The 21,359-nt window shown below is 48.3% G+C and overlaps 1 protein-coding gene across 1 annotated transcript in view; it reads left to right on the forward strand.

Moving 5' to 3' along the window:
* TMPRSS9 (transmembrane serine protease 9) overlaps nt 1–21,359 on the forward strand; it is an 86,183-nt gene that overhangs the window by 18,642 nt on the left and 46,182 nt on the right. Inside the window, exons 2-3 of the mRNA XM_084614214.1 lie at nt 18,600–18,767; nt 20,213–20,340. Coding sequence (XP_084470340.1) covers nt 18,626–18,767; nt 20,213–20,340 — 270 coding nt within the window. The 5' untranslated portion in view covers nt 18,600–18,625. The remainder of the gene's footprint in view (nt 1–18,599; nt 18,768–20,212; nt 20,341–21,359) is intronic.

Consider the following 21,359-nt stretch of genomic DNA (forward strand, 5'->3'; position numbering starts at 1 on the left):
TCAGACAGTATTGCCTACCTGACTGTTAGCTTCATTGGTATCAGCACTATCTTTCCTCTTGATGTCCATTCTCCCACCCACTGCTGTTCCTTTCTCCATTGCCGTATCTTCTCTTACTTGATCTTCCTCCCACTGTTAAAATCAGACATGGAAATTACATGAGCATCTCCCAAGTTCCTAGTTTAAAGCTCTTTTAATCAGATGTGCCAACCTCCATCCCAGAAGTCTATTTCCCTCCCTATTCAGGTGAAGTCCATCCCATGAGAACAGTCATTTGTCCGGGAATGCCTCCCAGTGGTCAAACATCCCAAAGCCCTCCTTATAGCACCACTGCCTGAGCCATCTGATTATCATAATCTTGTCTTGCCTTCGTTCTCCTCCTCCAGGGACAGGTAGAATCCCACAGAAGATCACCTGAGCCTCCATTTCCTTAAGCATCTTCCCCAGCCTGGCATAGTCTTCCTGGATGTATTCCAGTGAGAATCTAGCTGTGTCATTTGTTCCCATGTGAAAGACAATCAGTGGATTCTTTCTTGCTCCCATTAGCACTCTCTTCAGTCATAGAATCATAGAATCATAGAATATCAGGGTTGGAAGGGACCCCAGAAGGTCATCTAGTCCAACCCCCTGCTCAAAGCAGGACCAATTCCCAGTTAAATCATCCCAGCCAGGGCTTTGTCAAGCCTGACCTTAAAAACCTCTAAGGAAGGAGATTCTACCACCTCCCTAGGTAACGCATTCCAGTGTTTCACCACCCTCTTAGTGAAAAAGTTTTTCCTAATATCCAATCTAAACCTCCCCCACTGCAACTTGAGACCATTACTCCTCGTTCTGTCATCTGCTACCATTGAGAACAGTCTAGAGCCATCCTCTTTGGAACCCCCTTTCAGGTAGTTGAAAGCAGCTATCAAATCCCCCCTCATTCTTCTCTTCTGCAGGCTAAACAATCCCAGCTCCCTCAGCCTCTCCTCATAACTCATGTGTTCCAGTCCCCTAATCATTTTTGTTGCCCTTCGCTGGACTCTCTCCAATTTATCCACATCCTTCTTGAAGTGTGGGGCCCAAAACTGGACACAGTACTCCAGATGAGGCCTCACCAATGTCGAATAGAGGGGAACGATCACGTCCCTCGATCTGCTCGCTATGCCCCTACTTATACATCCCAAAATGCCATTGGCCTTCTTGGCAACAAGGGCACACTGCTGACTCATATCCAGCTTCTCGTCCACTGTCACCCCTAGGTCCTTTTCTGCAGAACTGCTGCCTAGCCATTCGGTCCCTAGTCTGTAGCTGTGCATTGGGTTCTTCCGTCCTAAGTGCAGGACCCTGCACTTATCCTTATTGAACCTCATCAGATTCCTTTTGGCCCAATCTTCCAATTGGTCTAGGTCCTTCTGTATCCTATCCCTCCCCTCCAGCGTATCTACCACTCCTCCCAGTCTCATGTCCACATCCTGTATCTTCACTTCTGATAGAAAACACACCTCTCTGTTCTCTGGATCAGCCCTGCTGACAGGCCTGTATGCTGTTCTTAGTAGGGAGTCCCCATTCACATAGACCTGCCTCTTCCTGGTGATGATGCAATTCTCCAGCCTTCCTCCTTTTCTTTCAGGCTGCAACTCCTCTTGTCTTTTGTTATCACTTGCAATTTTCCTCCCACTTTCTGTTAGTGGCTGTTGTGCCCCTGCTTCATTCTTCAATTCAGCAAACCTGTTCCTGAGCTCTGTTTTTCCTTTACTAGCCCGTCTTTTCCTCTGCCTGGCTCCTGTAGTCACATGATTCCACTGGCCACTTTCCTCACCCAGCAGTCTCCCTTCACAGTTCTGCAGTTCAGCTTGTATCTGCAAGTCTTGACTTTTCCCTTCAGCCTTCCCTCCATCATCTGCTCAAATCCCCCTTGAAACTCAACCATAGATGACTTTTGCCTCCCCATACTGGGTGGGGGGGGACACGTCTCCTCTGCCCAGCAACCCTGCCTGCCATGTTCTCCCCGCCCCACCAGAGTTACCTGCTGGAAGAAGGAGCTCTCTCCTTCTCAGACTGTGCCTCCTCCCGCAACATGATCAGCCGCTCTCCCTGGCAGCTGGGCCCAGGCAGGGAGTAGCTTGCTGCCACCTCCCCTGTCAGACTCTCTCTCAGGCAGCCACTGAACACGGCGTGTGAAGTGGCTGGTTCCACAACTTCTGCTCCCTGCCCGGGCCTGGCTGACAGGGACAGGGGCCAAGCATGCTGGGGGCAGGCACAGTGGGAGAAGAACTGAACCCCTCTCCCTTCCCCCAGAGAGGCCAAGCAGAAATCTGGGAAGGAAGTTGGCCCCACGTTCCTCCCCATGCATTGCCTCCGAAGTCAACCATTGTTTCCATCTGCATGTGCAAGCCTTGGATCTTCTCTTCCATCAGCTCTATCAGGTGGCACTTCATACAAACAAAACTCTTTTTGGGTACCCACTCCAGAATAATGTACACTCCACAGCTTCCGCATTTAATCATCTTCATTGTCTCTTGGTGGCGGAGTTGGGATTTTTCATAATATTTTGTATGAGTATGGTGTGTGCCTCAGTTTCCCCTAAGTGATGCATGGTTAACTAGGTGAGGGGAAAGGTTGTCTGCTCTTTGCAGAGCCCCATAGATACAGGTGTGACCAACACCTGGGTGCCTGGGCCTGAAGGCCCCTTGGAGACAGAATTCAAAATATTTGGCTTTTTGCTAGAGGATTGATTAATAGATTCCAAGGCCAAAAAGGACAATTGTGAGTATCTAGTCTGACCTCTTGTATAAAACAGGACAGAGAACTGCCCTGAAATAATACCTAGAGCAGGTTGGTTACAAAAACATCCAATCTAGATTTAGGTAGTGACAGTAATGGTAACTGGTAAATTGTTCCCATTGTATAAATTACACTCACTATCAAAATTGTACACCTTATTTCCAGTGTGAATTTGTCTAGCTTCAGCTTTCAGCCATTGTATCATGTTATATGTTTCTCTGTTATATTGAAAAACTCATTATTAAATATTAGTTCCCCATTGTGATGGGGCGTCCACCTCACACTGCCAAAGAAGGGGAAGTTGCAGGCCCTGAGGAAAGACAAAGAAGGTGCGAGAGCCATAGGGAAGTGGCCCAGGGAGACATAGCAGCAGTAAGAAGAATCTGAGGTGCAGCAGAAGTCTGCAATCCACAAGGTCCCTGGGTTGGGATCCAGAGTAGTGGGTGGGCCTGGGTCCCCCCCACTCACGACTGGGGAAGTGGCAGGACTACTGACTGCAGTCGCCACGGGGGAAATGCCTGGACTACCGAGGAGCTAAACCTCCCCCGTGGAAGGGGGGAACACGGACAGTGGCACAGCTGGTGGGCCAAGCCACGAAGAGGACACTGAAGTTCCTGATGCTGTGAGAGGGGACTGCAGGAAAGGACTGACATTGTGCAGACTGTAGACAGGGGCATCAACATCAAGCTAATCCCCAGAGCGACCTGGAGGAGGCGCCTGTCCAGTGGTGAGTGACACACTGCGTGACAAAGTACTTACAGTTTGTAATCAGTATATTAAGTTAAATAGACTCAAGCTATTCAAACACTATAAGGCAGGTTTTCTAATCCTTTAATCATTTTGTGACTGTTCTCTGACCCCTCTGCTATTTATCAACATCATTCTTGAATTGTGGGCACCAGAACTGGACACAGGATTCCAGCAGTGGTCACACTCGGAGGTAAAATAACCTCTCTACTCCTACTTGAGATTCCCATTTGTTCATCCCAGGGTAGCATTCGCTCTTTTGGTGGCAGTGTCATACTGGGAGCTCATGTCCAGCCAATTATCCACCATGAACCCCCAATCTTGGCTGTACCAGTACAGATCCTTCTTCCTGCACAGAAGCATATTGCCAGTAGAACTATGCCAGCAGATTACTTGTTTTTCTTGGGTAACTGGTTTAAATTTGCTTACAAAAATTTACGGTTTTTTTTTAAGCAGGACTCAGTTTTGAGTGGATGCACATACAGCTGTGCTGACAGAAGGGAAGTTTTTCCAGTAAAACTTTCTAGTGTAGACCAGAAATGTAGCTACCTATAGCTGCTGGGGAAACTTGAGCAAATCACCTCCAAATACAGAATACCTATCAGCCTGATCTGCACTAGGACATGTTGCTATGTTTGACCATGACTGAGAATGATCAAGGCAGGTGAGATGATGCTAGACATGTGCAGATAACGTCTCCATCAGTACTGCGTCATCTCTTGGTGTTAGGACTGTAAACCTCCAGCATCACTGAGGCACACGACAGCTTCAAGCACCCAGAGAATCCCTTGTGCTGAGATGCAAATCCAGGGCTGCAGTGCAGGAGAAAGAGCGGAGCGGACTTTAAATTCCTTTTCATTGTTAGATTTTCCTGGTCCCTGTGTTTTAACCCCCACCACACACGCTCTCTGAACGAATAGCAGCTTTATTAAGCAAAATTGTGGAGCAAAGAGGATGCGTACTGATTGTTTTGGGAGGTAAGAAACATCCTTCGCTGAACATTTCTTCCACCCACTAACTAAGGAAATCAATAATATGAACTCCCTGTTAGGACTCCAAGCATCTTTTGCCCAGAGTCTTCACCAGCAGCCAAGATACAATTGTTCTAAAACATGTCTGTTTTCGAATACAAATCCATTCCTCATCAATTTCACCTTCGCTGCCTGAGTCTTTCTTCAGTGTTGTTGTCCTGCTGGAAGTAAGTTAACATCCGTGACTGTTGCTCGCTGATTTGGTCACTGAATCCAAACCAGCCTCTGACCTTCATTTTCTGGCATCTGAATATGCCTTGACAGAGCTGATGGCTCCAAGACCCTCGACACAATGGGGGAGAGAGCTCATTCACATGCATCTAGGTCACAGATGCCTCTGGAAAAATGGTTCTTACCTCTCTCCTCTTTGCGGCATCTGCATTGTCAAATCAAGAGATTGCTAACAAACACACTCACTGCAGACAAAACACAGAGGCCAAAAGCGCCCGTGTCTGCCCTATCTCTGCAGAGACTCATTTACAGTTGAAAAATATACGCTGAGCTTCATAAAAAAGGCAGTTTGGACAGACGATCTCCCCCTCCGCTTTCTCTCGGTGTCTTTCCTCACAAAGAGGTGACCTTTAAAGTCTCTTATCGGGAAGCTTCACTTAAAAGGGCCGCTGACGCCTCCTAAAAAACACTGAAAAGCCCTTCTCTTCCGAGACTATTTCTGCTGCTCTATTTTCTGGGTCTCTTTCTTCCCTTTCCCCCTTTTAGGGCTAGATTTCGTTGGATGACAAAAGGCTCTCTGTTCCTTATCAGGCCCTGCCACCACCACCCCTTCTCACTCTCCAGCCACAATCATAGTCTCATTTAGAGCGTCACAATCATCTTCACAGCAATGGCTCGATGTCACGGACAGAGGGAGATGCAGCAGCAGAAGAGGGTTAGTCAACTGGTGTCGAAGTGATCTGGCTGAGATGTCTTCTGAGGTAGCCTGAAATTCTGAGTCAGCAAACCACAGCTGTTGAGGAAATGCTGAGTGAGATGTTCTAGAAGTCGCTGCCACATGTGCGGTGTCCGCAGTGAGTCTGCTGTGCCAGCTGTTCTTCTGATCCTGCCTGTGAGTCCAGAGTTCCCTAGCTACCGGTTAATCTGTGTGTGTCCCCCCACAAGTTCACATGGAAGCTGGGAAGCTTTGCCTCCATGAGGAGGGCAAGCATACAGTGTGCAGATTTGCTCATCACCATTAACCTGTACCACCCCGCACCCAGTCACACTTTAAATGCCCTAGAACTGGCCCTGGCAGATGTTACATCTGTGTGTCACGTGCACTTATTGTATTGCAGTAGTACCAAGCAGCCCCATCATGGACTAGGACCCCATCGTGCTGGGCACTGCAAAAACACAGATCAAAAAGTCCCTGCCTAAAATAGGTAACCCTAACCCTATTGGATCTATACTACTACTGGGAATCCTTTAGTTCTTTGATATATTTTTTTTAAAAAAAATTTGTTATCCTTGACCCTATTGTCCATAGATATTTTGTTGTTACCTTTAGGTTCTCTCATCAATTACCTGCATTTCAAACTTCTGATTTCTATTCATTGCCCTCTTCTTCTTCCTTCCATTTGTTATATAATGCTTTCTGGTTTTCCTTTTTTTATTGCTACTTTCATGTCCTTGCTTTAATCAAGATTTTAAAAACAAAAAGAAAAACTTTGAGTGAAGTAGCCTTTTTGCAACTGAGAATTTGCAGGTTTTGGGGCAGTGTATAACAAGTGCTTGGACAACACCCAATTTTTGTTTACACATCTCTTTACATTTTTCCTCACAATTTCAGTTGGTCATAATTTTTAACTTCGAGAAAGTTTTAATGCATCAATGGTACGTTTTCAGCCAAACCAGATGTTAAGCTGGTTTGGGCTGACACTACTAATTGATGATTTAGGGTACAATACATTACAAGGGGGCTGTCATTGTCCCCAACCCACACATTACAAACCCATAAAATTCAAGGCTAAGTTTAGATTTACAAGTAATTAAAACATTTCACAGGCTGGAAATGTACATGTAGGGCACCCACAAAACAGTGACTCTGCACTGGAGTGGAGGTTCAGAATGGTAACCATGTTAGTCTGTATCAGCAAACACAACGAGAAGTCCTTGTGGTAACTTAGAGACTAACAAATTTATTTGGGCATAAACTTTCGTGGGCTAGAATCCACTTCATCAGATGCATGGAGTGGAAAATACAGGAGCAGGTATAAATACATGAAAAGATGGGAATTGCCTTACCAAGTGTGAAGTCAGTCTAAAGAGGCAACACCCATCTTTTCATGTATTTATACCTGCTCCTGTATTTTCCACTCCATGCATCTGATGAAGTGGATTCTAGCCCACCAAAGTTTATGCAAAAATATATTTGTTAGTCTCTAAGGTGCCACTATGAGGAGTGAGGCATTTGGTGTTTGTGGACCCAGATTATGTGACACTAATTTTTAAGGCCACATTGGGGCAGACCCCCAGGTCTGTAGATAGCTCCATTGACATCAATGGGTCTGTGGCAATGACAATCCACACCAGCTCAGGATCTTCCCCATACCATTTTCTCTTGGTCCCTTCCCCTTATGGTATCATTTCTAGTCCTAGAACTGAGGAGCACAGGGGCAGTCTGTGAGGTGCTGAGAGTCCATTGAAAGTAGTGGGAACAGACGGCATGCAGCACCATGAAGAATGCGGCTCATGGACATGCAGTCAGTTCCATTGGGATCCCCACTCTAACAAGCCATGACACCCATCAGATTCCTGGGAAACCCCAGCCAGGGCACAGAAAAATTAACCATTATCCCACCATGAGGTCAGACTGCCAGCGCAAGCCATACCGGTATTTCCAACGTGCAAGAGAGAGACACAGAGAGAGAGAGAGAGAGAGAGAGAGAGACTCCCTTTTTGTCACAGGCTTCCCCTGACGTCCTCTGAGAACTACAGCATGGTGCTAAATGGAGGGAAAAGCTGACTGTGTTCTGTGAGCGGATCTAAAATTATTGCCTGAGTTGTCCATACCAGCCAGTCTAGATGTGGCAATAATTAAGAACTTGGATTCAATGTTGGCTATGCGAAGCCAATGTTTGTCATCCTCCTCAAAGAAATTCCTGCTCTGATGAGTTACATCTGAGCAAAGCCGAAGAGCCTAGTGAGAGCAAAGCCCAAGAGGAAAGCATAAGCCCTGTTGACATCACACAGACTATACAGAGCCACAAATGGGTCTTTGCCTCACAGACCATTGGTTATGTCCTTCCCAAGCAGCCAAGGGACTGATTTTTTTCTCTTTTTCAGAGTGGTTGTTACCTGGTGAGGCCACTTCAGCTCTTCCCTCCCTCCCCAAGATCTGTGTGCCGCCCGATAGCGGGCAGTGGGGAAGAACAGAATAAAGGTAAAGAATCAAAAAGATCCAAGCACGGAAAAGCAGCAGCTGCTGCCACTAGAATATACCCCAGCCCTGGCAGCTGAGTCGAGGTTTGCCTTTCCTATCAGATTTGCACAGGTGGAAGCAAGGGGACGGCATGGGGAGGCTTTGCCAAGGGGAAGAATGCCAGCTCTTTTTGAGAATGTGTTGCAAGCTGCCTGTGAAATTCTTCGTCTGGGCATCTGATTCTCCCATGTACCTGGCACTTGTCCCATTGTGCCAGGACCAAGGCTTTCTAAACTGACTTCCTCCCAGCCCAGCAGCTGCACTGTACACTTGCCCAGGGAACTACTTTCTGCCAATGGCAATGTTTATCCTTTGGGACCCACTGCAAACTTGATTGTGGGATCCTCCTTCCCAACACCCAGAAGCAACCAGCGTTACCCCAGGGGGATCGGTCTTTCCCAGTTCTAGTGCTCAGCTGAGTTATTCTTGGTCTACTTGTGGCTACAGTGCTCCCCTCACCCAGTGGGAGTCTGGGTCCAGTTCAGCCAAAGGCTCAGCACCTGCTGCTACTGCCAGCTAAGCCCACCACTCCTTGCTTAGTAGGTTGCTTAGTTATTCCGAATGGCACTGAGACCAGGAGGAGAGACAAGGAACAGAACACATGGCATGCCCCTGAGTGAGACAGAAAGAATACGGGAATAAGAATGATAAAGACTAAAATACCTGGAAACAGCCAGTACTGGAGAGAAATCAGCCTCACTATTCAGTGTGACCAGCCAGCAATTTGCCCAGTTGAGTGTGATGGAGATCATTATAATAATTGACCCCAGGGGAGCAGAGAGGGCTGTGTATTCCTTAAGGGAGGATACCTAGAACAGAGTAAGGGAAGAGCCTGGTGACGTCAGGCTGGAAGAGGCCCACAGGGAGCAGGTTAGGTTCCAGCAGGGTGCCCAGTGTTAGGACCTGTAAAAGAACAGGGAGAGCTGTGGGGGAAGCCGACAGAGTCCCTTGGGAGGAGCTGGCTGGCAGCCAATGAGAAGCTCTGCTCCAAGGATTAGGGGCTACGGAGCAGAAAACTTTAATGGAGCCCGAGGGAGGCAGGAGAATGAGGAGTTAGATATTCGTTTGGATTATAGTTGAAGTAGTTGTTAGCGCCCGGAAGGGGACTGAGCAAGTGATCTGGCTGGAGGGCCAGGCCATGGCAGACTGACAGACAGACCATCGGGAGCCAAGGAAGCAGACACCAAGGGAGTTCTACTGGTGAAGTCCCCTGCAACTAGCACGCAGATTCCAAAGGGCACTAGAGCACCATTTACACACCCAACACTGCACTGCTGCTTCCCATTCCCCTGGGGTGTGGCCAGGTCCCTGGCTTCCTGGGGTTCATTTCATCAGTCAGGTTTTCTATGCAAAATTTCAGCTCCTCTAGCTCCTGCTAATATTCTTGTGTGCCTGTCATCAGGTTTCCCTGAGCTAGGGTGACCAGAACTCCCATTTTTAAAGGGACAGTCCCTCCTGGAGGTGTCCCAACTTTTTCTTAAAAAAGGGAGAATTGTCCCATATTTTCTTTCTCCACCCCATTAGTACTGGTGGATCCTGCTCCTGGCCACCAGGCTCCTTCCTTCCCCTACTGCCTCGGGCTGGGCTGGTGCTGGCCAGGAGGAGCCGAACCCTGCATGTGTCAAAGCCCCGCACAGTGCTGGAACAGGGAAGCCTCTCCGCCCCTCAGCTGAGGTCTGGAGTGGCAGGGGCTTAGCACCCTCGTCCCACCCACCCTGGCTCCTGCTCCCAGGGAGCACGGGGCTGCTCCGGCCCCTAGGCACCCTCCCCAGCTGAACTACCACATTGGTAAGGTTCGCTGAAGCCCCTGCATTCAGGTTCCCTGGACCTTGGTGCACAATGCAGCCTTAGGGATTAACCTCTTCCTGCCCGTGCTGTAGCTGGGGAACAGATTATATCGGTGGCTAACAGCAGCCTGGAGGTGTTAGCTGCTGCCTTTCAACACTGTGCGGGCAAGAAGGGAGAAGCTGCTTCCAGCCGGGGTGGGAGGAAGGGAAGAGATGAGTTCTGTGACAGGGCCAGGTCATTCGTTCCCCCCGTTCCTCCCTTGCAGCTGGAAGCAGCTCCCGTACCTTCCCTAACACACAGTGCTGAAAGGCTGCTGCGGGCCACACTCTGGTGTGAACCCTGGCAGAAATCTGGGGGGGCCACGTGACACTGCATGCCCCCTGCCCATGTGTTGCCTTGGGAACATGATGCCAGGTTCCAGGAGAGACAGGTCTGTCCCGGGAGCCTAGCCAGGCATGGAGAGTAGAGAGTGCCAGCAGGGAGGGTAGGGTAGGTTGGTCCCCCCCATGTGAGTGAGGCGTATGGGAGTGTGTGTGTGTCACCCCCACCCCATGTGTGTCGGGGGACGCAGGGGTATGTGTGTGTCACTCCTCTCTGTGTGAACCCTAAAGCCTTAAAAATAAGAAGATAAATAAAAAGAATCCAACTACACAATATTGCTTTTTAATAGGGGCTCAGTCAACTTGATGTTAATTTGAATGTTTGTACTGTGTAGTTCTGATTGATTGCCATTGAACTCACTTTAATACAAGTAATTTTACCAGGTATCCCATGTTCAGCATAGGGAAATATGGTCACCCTATCCTGAGTTGCTGTCTGCTCTAGGCCTGGTTAGATACAACTAATGGAGGGAATAAAAGTTTGATTCCACTCCTAGGTCTTTATTCTTGCTTTCATTGGATGGAATCCTGCAGTTCTTGCTCCACCCTCATGCAGGGAACACTCCCACTGAAGTTACAGTCACTGCAGTCTCCCCTGGATCTGCAAGGGCATGTAAGATAGTTGGGTACAGCTTTAAAAGAGAATCGAATCCTAGAAACGGGTACAAAATAATAAGGGACAAATAATTCCATTCTGCAATGATCCGTGCAGTGCAGTGTGCAGTTCCAGTCACCTACCCTGGAGAACGTACTTCCACAGTGCCATGGTCACCATAGTACTGAGGGCCAGAAAAGTCCAATCAAGCTACAGTGCGGTCTGGGCAGGCCTGGCTCATCCTCATTGACTGGGTGTTTGTGCATGACCCTGTACAGTGGGGCCCAGCTTGGTGGGGCTTGGGGGAGACCCTGCTCTGTAAATGGTACAATACCCACCAAGCTGTATGAAGCACTATGTGAAGGTGCAGTGCTGGGTAAATGTATCAAAGTTGAGAATTGCTTTACTGATGGCAGGAGGGGGTGTTATTAAGTTAAAGCAAACCGCAACAATCCCTTGATTTTTTTTTAATCGTCCAGCCCCAGAGAGCATGTATTTCACCTCCTCAGAACAACCGTCATTCCTCCCCAGTTTGCAGTTAGCTCTCCTGGAGCACAAGTGTCCTTTGAAATGTGAGCATAAAGGAGTGAGTGTTTCCTCTGTCTTTGTTTGCGTACCATTCCCCAGCGCTTATCCTCTTGCTGCTTCGTAACCTTTTGATGCCAGAGAAGGTTTTCTCCTCTGTGCCTGCTCATCCCAGGTAATGGCTGGCAGAACAGAGCGTCCTGGCTGGGCTCCAAGGCAGATTGGCTGCTGTCAACATCCACTCTGCCCTGAATGGGCTCCAAGCTCAGCAGCTAAGCAGCTGGTGGTAATGTAGTCTCTGTGTCTGCGGGGCAGAATCAGAAAAAGGAAAAGCTTCGTCTCCCCACATAGCTATGCTCAGGAGTGCTGAGCCAGTGCAAAGCACTGAACGCTGGGAGGAGGGAACACTGGGGAAAGCACCTTGAGCAGTTCTGCAGCACCCCTGTGGGTGGGGAGTGCCCATCAGGTTGTCTAGTTGAATGGGCTCCGTCTCCCTATTTCGTACCTAGCTTGACGCTCACCTGACAAGCCCTGCCTGTTTGACCCTGAGAGGCTGTCTAATCCCAACAGACTCCTCTCATTACAAAGGGCTCCAGTGCTCTCCATACCCCTCCTTGCCCCATTTCCTGTCCTATAGAATCAGTCTTCCCTTCACTCCCTGCACACCTGGAAGGTCTCCAAGGTGTTCCCATCTTCAGGTTTCATCAGTCCATGAAATGATCCTTAATATCAAACCGCCCTTCACTGGCGCTTGCTCCCTTGGAGCTATAAACAGTGGGTAGGCCCCAGGGATATGCCAGTTCCCGTCATTTCTCCTTCCTCCTGGTAGGCATTAGAACCGGCTGTTTTCTCTGGCTGGTCACAGAGCTCGGGTAGGTTCCTCATGGCGTCACTGAGCAGGGTCACACAGCTCCTCTTCTTCATGAGTAGCAATCTTCTCTGGCCTGGTTTGTGTCAAGAGTTCAGCTGCTGACTTCCCCTTGTCTCAAGTTCGGTCTCTGCCTCAGAGCCCCTCTTGTGGGGATCAAGGTTAAATGTCTTTATAGATATTGGCCTTTAACTGCTGCTAGTTTGTCTTCCTCAATGCGCCATTTCCCCATGAGCCTTCAAGTTCCATCAGGTTTTACCCTCCCTCACTGCTGTGACACATGTGATCCTGGAATTCCTCACATACCACTCAAGAGCTGCTGTCCCTTATGGAACCCTGTGTGCACCAAACCAGTTCCTCAGATTTCCACATGCTTTCGTGCACGCTGCTACAAGGTCAGGCTATTGCATCTGGCCATCTCAAATATGTGCCGGCGTCTGCAAGGAACCTCTGGGAACTAGTCCTTTTCTGCAAGCTGAATTCTCTGCTATGCCGTCTCAGGGATGGCAGGATGCAGTGGCAGCCACAGAATGGGCTATGCTGTATATTCATCAGATCTATGTCCTGACCCAAACTTGGCCACCGTAACTACCTACTGCCAGCAGCTTTCATTTCTACTCCAATGTCTCCTGCATGTAATTCTGTCCACCTGACCTGTGGTTCCATGATCTGCAAACCTGGCGATCTCTCTCCTGGATGCTTTGCTTTACCGTCCAACCTGTTCAACACACAAACTAGAACAGAGAGAATTAACCCTTTAATTGCTGGATTTAATAAATAAACCATTCTGCAGCCACAGTATTTGCCCCGCACTGCAGCATATGCTGCAGAACCTCAGCTTCCAGTGAGGAGATAGGTTCAGAGACAGCGACAGCCTGCAGCGCTATCATTGAAAATAAATGGGGTGTAACTGATGCAGCGATATCTGCCTGAATTTGCAGAGATCCTGAAACAACATTTCTGAGAGTCTGAACTGCCCCGTTCAGCTCAAGCATGGCTCCATGGACGCTGTTCTGTGACTGAGAAACATGCCTCTTTGCTAAGATGCCTCAGAATTCAGCCTTTTTCAAGTGGAATTAGTCATTTTGTGGGAGCCAAATGCCTGGCATTTGGTTTTCTGTCTCCCTGCTCTGTTGAGCTCTGCCTGCACCTGCTCTGTGGTCTCCATCTTTCCCTGTAAGAGAGAGAGCTCCCTGCACTGTTCTTTGGAGTCAGACTGCAGGGGTTGGGAAGAGGTGGGCATCCAGCTTGCAGCTAGGAAACAACGAATGCCAGAAATGTGGCTGGTGAGCAGTCTTGAGAACAGTTCAGCAGCCAAGGGCCATGGGGCCAGGAAGATGGGCAGCTGCCCTCTTCCCCAGCTCACACGGGGAAAGAGGCTCTGAGCTGGGCTGCCCAGAGAGCAGAATGCAAAACCCATCTTCAAAAATAATCTCTCAAGAATACTCACTTTCAAGTTTTGCATTGTTGTGTATCTCAGCTCTGAGCCTCAGCTCGTGGGGAGGGGGGCATGAAGGGTAGCTTGTGACAACAGAATAAACCAGTGATGCCCCAAGATTTGGTGCTGTTGTCACAGGGCTGTCACAGGGCCCTACCTGCACTTTCACATACCCTGGTCCTGTTGACCTTACATGTCCATTGTGCCCTTTGGCGTCAAGGCAGGTTTGCATGCAGAAGAATGGCAGGGCCAGGGGCTGTAAATAACAGGTGAGTTGTTTCCCTTGGGCTTAATGGGATTGAAAAGTTTCCTTCATTTTTAATGGTGATTCCTGGTTTTCAAAACATTGGGAACAATCCGGATCATAATTAATTGATCTGCCCCTGTGGAAGTCAAGAGGAAGCTCACGATAGATTCAGAGCAAGCAGGAACAGGCCCCAAGTTTGTAAATGAGAAGTGGAGCAGCATTAGCCCAATGGCTTTCATCCTGAGACCTGGAGTCTCTCCCCTGTCCCCAGACCACATGCTGAGAACATCTTGCTGCTAATGCCGATGAGACCTTATATTCGCTCTTTTAAAATAAAAGGACTCTATCATGGCAGAGGAGGCGTGGGGCGTGTGGCAGCTGGCCATGTGTGCCAGTTTCAACACAGAAGAACAATTTTCTAATGACTGTACTTGGCTGGAACTGACTCCTCAGCCATGCCCCAATTAGCTGCCTGAGTGGGCATCCCACACATACTACAGCTTTGAAAAGACAAGAATCTTTGTGCTCCTGGCTCACAGTTACTTAGCCCAGAGCAATGGCATGACAGATCATATGAGTATCCCTTAATTTTGAAGCCCTGCAGTGGTTTCTGTATCAAAGGCAAGAACCAGGTGCATTAAGATCCTGGGGTCAAATTAGTTATTTATTTTGTACCCAGTCATCTACCTGATGACTAAGGAAAGGACAGTTATTTAAAATGTTCTTTCCAGCTGGAACACTCGGCTGTAATTATGGGGATTCTTCCACTAACTAGCTGTAGCTCACGAAAGCTCATGCTCAAATAAATTGGTTAGTCTCTAAGGTGCCACAAGTACTCCTTTTCCTTTTGCGAATACAGACTAACACGGCTGTTACTCTGAAACCTTTTATTTTTTTGGAGTTTTGCTTTAGTGTCCTATCAACTGTCTGTCTTTGCTCCCTGTTCAGGGTAGTTTTATGTAGATCTTTCAGGCAGTCACCCCAAACCAGCTGACAATGTGGCTCTAGAGAAACAGACCCTAAGGCATGGACAGCTGGGGCAGAAGGGCAAGAAGATGAAGTTTATCGCTAAACAGGACCCCATGTTCTGTGTGGAGTGTGAGGACATAGACACAAAGAGCCAAATTTAAAGCAGCAGCTAGAGAACTCGTAACCAGGAAGTTCCCACATTTATTAAGCTCCTTCTGGTCCCCTCTGGTAAACCTGGAGGACCAGGAAACCTATAACCATTGCATAGCTCACTGTCTTTGTAATAAAAAAAATAAAGCTTAAATTGTAAACTAATGTAGATACACAACAATTCAAAATAAACTTCAAATTCCTTAAAACTATTTAGAGAGACATGGTGCGGGAGCTAATATCTTTTATTGGACCAACTTCTCTTGGTGAGAGAGACCAGCTTTGGAGCTACACCGAGTTCTTCCTCCAGACTGGGACGAGTACTCAAAATGTCACAGCTAAATAAAAGACCTAACAGACAGTTTAGCACAAGGAGTTAGCACATATTGTAAGTAACCGTTCGAGGTGAAGTTGCTCATTAACACCCCTTTAGTCATAGTACAAAAAGGAGGGTCAGTGGGTTACAGATTGTTGTAATAAGTCATAAATCCAGCGTCTTTATTAAGACCCTGATTTTTAGTGTCTAATCAATTCTCATCCTCAAAGGAAACCTGCACACCACTTTCAAAAGATGAGCCTCGGAGCTTAAATTCACAACTAAACATAATGGTCTGAACAGAGATGCTGGATTTATGGCTTTTTCATTACTACTAAACTCCCCTAAAAACTGGCGATATTCAGATATCTTCTTTAATTTATTTGGGAAAGCAGGCAGAATGTATTTTTAAATCTTTTACCTTTACTGAAGACAGTCACAAAGATGATTGTGAAAGGGTTCTGCTTTGTTAGATGCATAAAGAACGTTTGATGCATATTTTAGATGTCAGCAAAAAGTGGTTTCTGAAAGAGCATGTTTTCACCAGAGAAATGAAGAAGCAGAGGGAGATGTTGAGTGTTTTATAAGACCCCTGCATGCGTTGGCTGAAAACTGTGATTTTGGGACTGCAGAACATGAAAATATCAGCGACAGGCTGTTTATTGAGTTAACAGACAAAAGTTTCTCACAGCAACTACAATTAAAGACAGACTTAAATCTGCCCACAGCTATACAGAAAGCAGAGCATTGTGAACAGTAGACAAAAAGGCAGGAGGAGCTTGAAAAAACCTGAAACTAACTTAGAAGCACAAGTTCTAAACAGACACAGCAGAGTGCTAAAAGCCATTACTCAAAGTCCTGAGGCTATGACGGAGATCCTGGTTAATGACAACTCTTTCAAGACTAAATGCACAAGATGTCGAAAAATTCATAGTCCAACAGATAGATGTATGTCTACTCAAAGGGGGAGGAGTGATAGACTGTTAAACCTTATTGTGCTGTTTGGCCACTAGACGGTACCTTAAGCTCACAACAACCATTGTTTGCAGTACGTTAAAGGATCTCATAGCAAACACATCTCTGGTGTATCTCGATATAATGGAAGCTCTGTAGCCAGTCCAAATCCGGCTACTAGTAGCAGCCCTGCAACCTACTGTGTATAAGGGGTACATGACACCTTGCTAGCATAGACGGTCAGTTATATGGGCCCATGGTGCCCATGCTCCATCAATATTTAGGAACTTGGGCTCGGCTCCACCAATGTTTGGGCTTACCACGCTTTGGGGGGCCCCATGCTTCAGGGGGAATACGGGGTCCAGGGCAGCCTGGGGGGTTGCAAGGGAAAGTCATTACCAGAGCCGTGGCTGCCAGGTTTGTATAATTTTCGGTGGTACCCAGAACGTCCATAGGAGAGACCGGGGCAACCGCCCTGGGTCCCATGCTTTGGGGGGGGCGGCTCTGCACTTCAGGAGGATGTAGGGTCCAGGGTGGCCTAGGTGGTCAGCAGGGGGCCCAGTGCTGGCAGCAGTGAGTGACCTGGCCCCAGCCCACCCCGCTCTGGTCCTCCCGACATCGCTGGGGGAGGGGGTGGAAGCCGGAAAGAGGCAGGTGGAGACTTGGGGGAAGGGGTGGAATGGGGGTGGGGTGGAAATGGAGCAGGGTGAGCTGGGGCTGGGTCACTTGCTGCTGCAGGCGCCAGACCCCCCACTAACCCTCCAGGTTTCCCGGGACCCCGCGTCCCCATGAAGCGCGGTGCCCCCCAAAGTGCGGGCCCTGGGGCGGTTGCCCGAGATTCATCCTATGGATGTTTTGGGCATCACATGGACCTCCACATGGAAAGTCAACAGAAGTGAGAACATGACCTGAAAGACTGATTGGGCCCCCTCAAGGGCTTGTGCTTTAGAACACTGCTCAGGACTATTTAAATACAATTGAAGAGATGAAATTCAATGTTGATAAATGCAAAGTATTTGGATCTTGGAGTCACCATGGATAGTTCTCTGAAAAAATCCACTCAATGTGCAGTGGCAGTCAAAAAAGCGAACAGAATGTTAGGGACCGTTAGGAAAGGGATAGATAATGAGACAAAAAGTATAAATCCATGGTACGCCCACACCTGGAGTACTGCATGCAGTTCTGGTCATCCCTATCTCAAAAAATATATTAGAATTGGAAAAGGTATAGAGAATGGCCACAAAAATGATGAGGGGTCTGGAACAACTTCGCAATGAGGAGAGATTAAAAACACTGGGACTGTTCAGCTAGCTTAGAAAAGAGATGACAAAGTGTAGAGGATATGACAGGTCTATGCAATCAGGCCAGGTGAGGAGAAAGTGAATAAGGACGTGTTATGTACTCCTTTCCATAACACAAGACCCAGGGGTCACCCAATGAAATTAATAGGCATCAGCTTTAAAACAAACCTAAGGAAGTACTTTTTCATACAACACATACAGGCTGTGGAACTCATTGCCAGGGGATGTTGTGAAGGCCAAAACTATAACAGTGTTTAAAAAAGAACTAGATAAGTTCATGGCAGATAGGTCCATCAGTAGCTATTAGCCAAGATGGTCAGGGACGATGCCTCATGCTCTCGGTGTCCCGAGCCTCTGACTGCCAGAAGCTGGGACTGGATGACAGGGGATGGACCACTCAATAATTGCCCTGTTCAGGGAATGATCTGACCAAAACATGAACGTAACGAGATGGAACCGAAATTCCACAGCTGAAAACATGAGGGATTCCTTATAGCAAGCAGTGAACCTCCAAATTCTTGGAGGGAGGGTGCAATGAAGAACCCAAACAGGTGGTTTCTGAGCGGAACTATATTCAATCACTGAACTATCTAGAAACCTCCCCAGCACGAGTTGCCATGAACTTTCCGGCCAGTCTGGAAATATTGCATCCAAGAGGAGCTTTTGCTTGGTGTTGAAGCCATTCACCTACCATCCATACTGGAACCCAAAGCACAGAGCACATACCAATACAATGTGATGGGTCAAAGGAGTTACCCACAAGTTTGAGTTTGGGGAGAAAATTCAGGCTGTGTTTTGTTGTGTCGAGGGGTCTCCCATCCTAGCTCTCTAATCACTGCAACAGCATTGGGAAATGACAGTACTGGCCACTGGTGTCTGGCCAATAAGGTGACCAGAGTGATTGTTATCTCAGACCCTGTAAGCCTGATCTAGTAAAAAAGCCCTTCACTCATAACCTGACGCATGTTCTGGGGAAGTGATGAGTGCTGGGACCTCATGTGTGATGCTCTTCCTGGCTGGTAACACCTGTGTTGGGCCTCTTGACATGAACATATCTGAGCTCTTGCATGTCGTCCCAACATGCCCACTCCTTCTTTTCAAACACCTAGGTCACCTGTAGAGTTGTTTTGAAAGCATGGACCAAACGGACCTAGCTCTAAAGCCAACGGCAGACATAGAGAGGGTGAGATTGGCGGCACACAGCACCTGCTGTAAGGTAACCATCGCGACTGTACTCGTGGGTGGCTCTCTTCTCCTTTCCCTGGGCATTATAATGGGTAAGTTTGCAGTTGGATCCGCTCTTACTGTTTATAAGCTACAAAGGAAAAACTGTCTGTGAACAACAGGCTGGGCAGTCAGTCCAAGTGTCCCAGGCCTGTTCTCCTATGGCAGGTGAACCTCAAAAGACAGGATGTTTAGGTTCAGCTCAGGAGTTAGATGCTTTTCCAGACATTCATTGAACTCATGAGATCTGGATGGGAGAGAGCTTTCTGTTTCTCAACAGCAAAGCAAAGCACTTGTAAGCTCCCGCTCAGTCCTCTCTGGCCAAGGATGGCTGCCACCACAGGAGCACAAGGAGAGGTAGAAGAAAAAGCAGGGAGATCGGGGAAGTCTTCTGGTGAGGACACCAACCAGTGATGCCCTTCCCCTCCCCTCTGTGAGGGGGTATGGCCTCCTCTCACTTTACGTATCCTTTCAATCTCTCATCTCTACCTTCAAGATCCTGCACAACACCACCACGACTCTGTCTCACTCTCTTTTCCTCCTATTCTTTCTCCCGTCGTCTAGGGTGGCGTCTCCCAAGATGGTCCTTTGGTTCTCCTCTCCCTCTGCCGTTTACACACCCTCTTCGAGATGCTGTCCCTTGAGCCTGGGACTCCCTCCCTCTGCTCCTTTGCCAGCTGACCCCTTCCAGCCCACCTCTGCATTCAAATGCTGCCACAAAGCCACATCCTCTGCATGGCCTTTTGATGCTAATTCCCAAGACTGGAGTTGTGGATGAGCTCACTGCAATGCTCTCGCATTCAGTAGGGCTTGATCACCCCACAAAGTTCTGTGCTCAGTGAGCATGCCCCAGGGCTGCAGCTGCGGGATGGTTTGCTGTATTGGGACCAGCTGTGACCCTGGGACTGTGCGCAAGATTGTTGCAGGGCTCCAGACTCCACTATTTCCTGCCCCTACAGGAAACGAAAAGCAGCTCTAGGGCAATGAAAATAAAATCTTAATGGCTACTTCTTGGTTTCTTTTTCTGCTTTCTGCTTATCCCAATAGCAATATGTTTATTCCAATCGCTAAGCACAGTCCAGTTGGATGAAACCCTGTTGCATGACTATAGCTGGGATTACCAAGAGTCTCTGCTAATGTTTTGCTGCCTTGAACACTGAGAGCTCCTCCAGCACTAATAAAACTCCACACGTTCGACATTCAAATTAGATAAAGAGTCAGGGCAAAAATCTCTTCTTATATACACATGGGGAATCCCATCTCTGTCATTTTGCTCTTCTTGTCTGCATGGAGCTTCCGGGATGCTAATGGGAGATCAGGGGAGATGTGTAAGGAAGCACAAAATCAAAGAGGCACCAGGAAGATGGGAGACAGATAATCTTGTTTTTAAAATGGGTGATTTCCAAAGTCTAGAAGCTGGTCCAGACCCCTAGACGTTGTCAGCTTCCAAGTCCCCTTTGCTTGTCTCCCTTGTGGAACTCTTGCCCTCTGTCTGCAGCTTATTGCTCTGCACAAGAGCTCAGCTTTGAGCACACCGTGGAAGTGAGAGGAATTGCATATGACAGCAATTTAAAAAGGGAGAACTCGGACTACTACAGGACTTTGACCCCCGCTCTGCAAAGGCTGGTGAGTTGGCTGGATTCTTCCATGGGTAACCAGAACCTCCAATGGGCTAAGCACTCAGCTTGCAGTGAAAGTCCCAGGTGCCTGTGCATTGCATGGCTGTGGCCCCATCTCAGCAGGAAGCAGCCCCTGGAAGGGGAGGCTGGGACTCTCTCATCACACAGCACTGGCTCCTGTGGTTGTTTAAAGAGACACCTGGAGTTCCAAAGACAGCCCCCTCCTGATTTCCTCAGTCCAAAGGATGCAGTGGCCATGACATGGGGTCATGGGAATATTAGGAGTAAAAGAAAAATGGTGCAAGGAGTGAGGTGTTCCTCTGACATTGGCCAGGGGTCCCAGAGAGCACCCTGCCACGAGCATCTGTCTGAGGTGCCCCAACGAGTGATAGTGGCAGAGGAGTCCATATTTCAGAGACTCTTTTGAAAACTACTGGAGTCTCATGCTCTGGAAATGCATGAGGCTGCAGAAGTGACACAGCACAGCTTCATGTGAGCAGGCAACCTGCTCAACAATCATGTGCAAGTGGGAAAGGGCTGGCAGGGCCTGACCTTGACAGACCTCCTGATATTGTGGGCTGGGATGTCCTGACCCACCTGGAACATTCTTGGGTTCCTGCCCTGCAAAGGAGAGGTGATGGGAGGCAGCAGAAAGGGAGGCGGGTGATTCTCAGAGAGAAATGGGGATGGAGATGTTGCCATGCTCGTGGCATTCTGCATAACTGCACAGATTGGAGGGAAATGGCACAGAGAAAAGCAAACAGAGACTGAGGACAGGAGCAGATGCAGGAGTGGAAAATGCCCTACTCAAAGCTAAGGACACTTGGCTAACAGCTGGCTAAGGCCAGACCAGCTTTTGAGGACACGTGAGATGGTGGTTCCAGTGGCACCCACAGCTGTACACATTACACATGCTGCATGCCATTAGCAATGGCCACCCCACTGTCCACTCAGCCCTGGAGGGGCAGTGGGGCCAAAATAGAGTGAATGGCATTGCAAGCCCCATGCACAAGGGGTCACAGTGCT

The sequence above is a fragment of the Lepidochelys olivacea genome (assembly GCF_965140295.1).
Source record: "Lepidochelys olivacea isolate rLepOli2 genome assembly, chromosome: 25".
Classification (NCBI taxonomy): domain Eukaryota; kingdom Metazoa; phylum Chordata; order Testudines; family Cheloniidae; genus Lepidochelys; species Lepidochelys olivacea.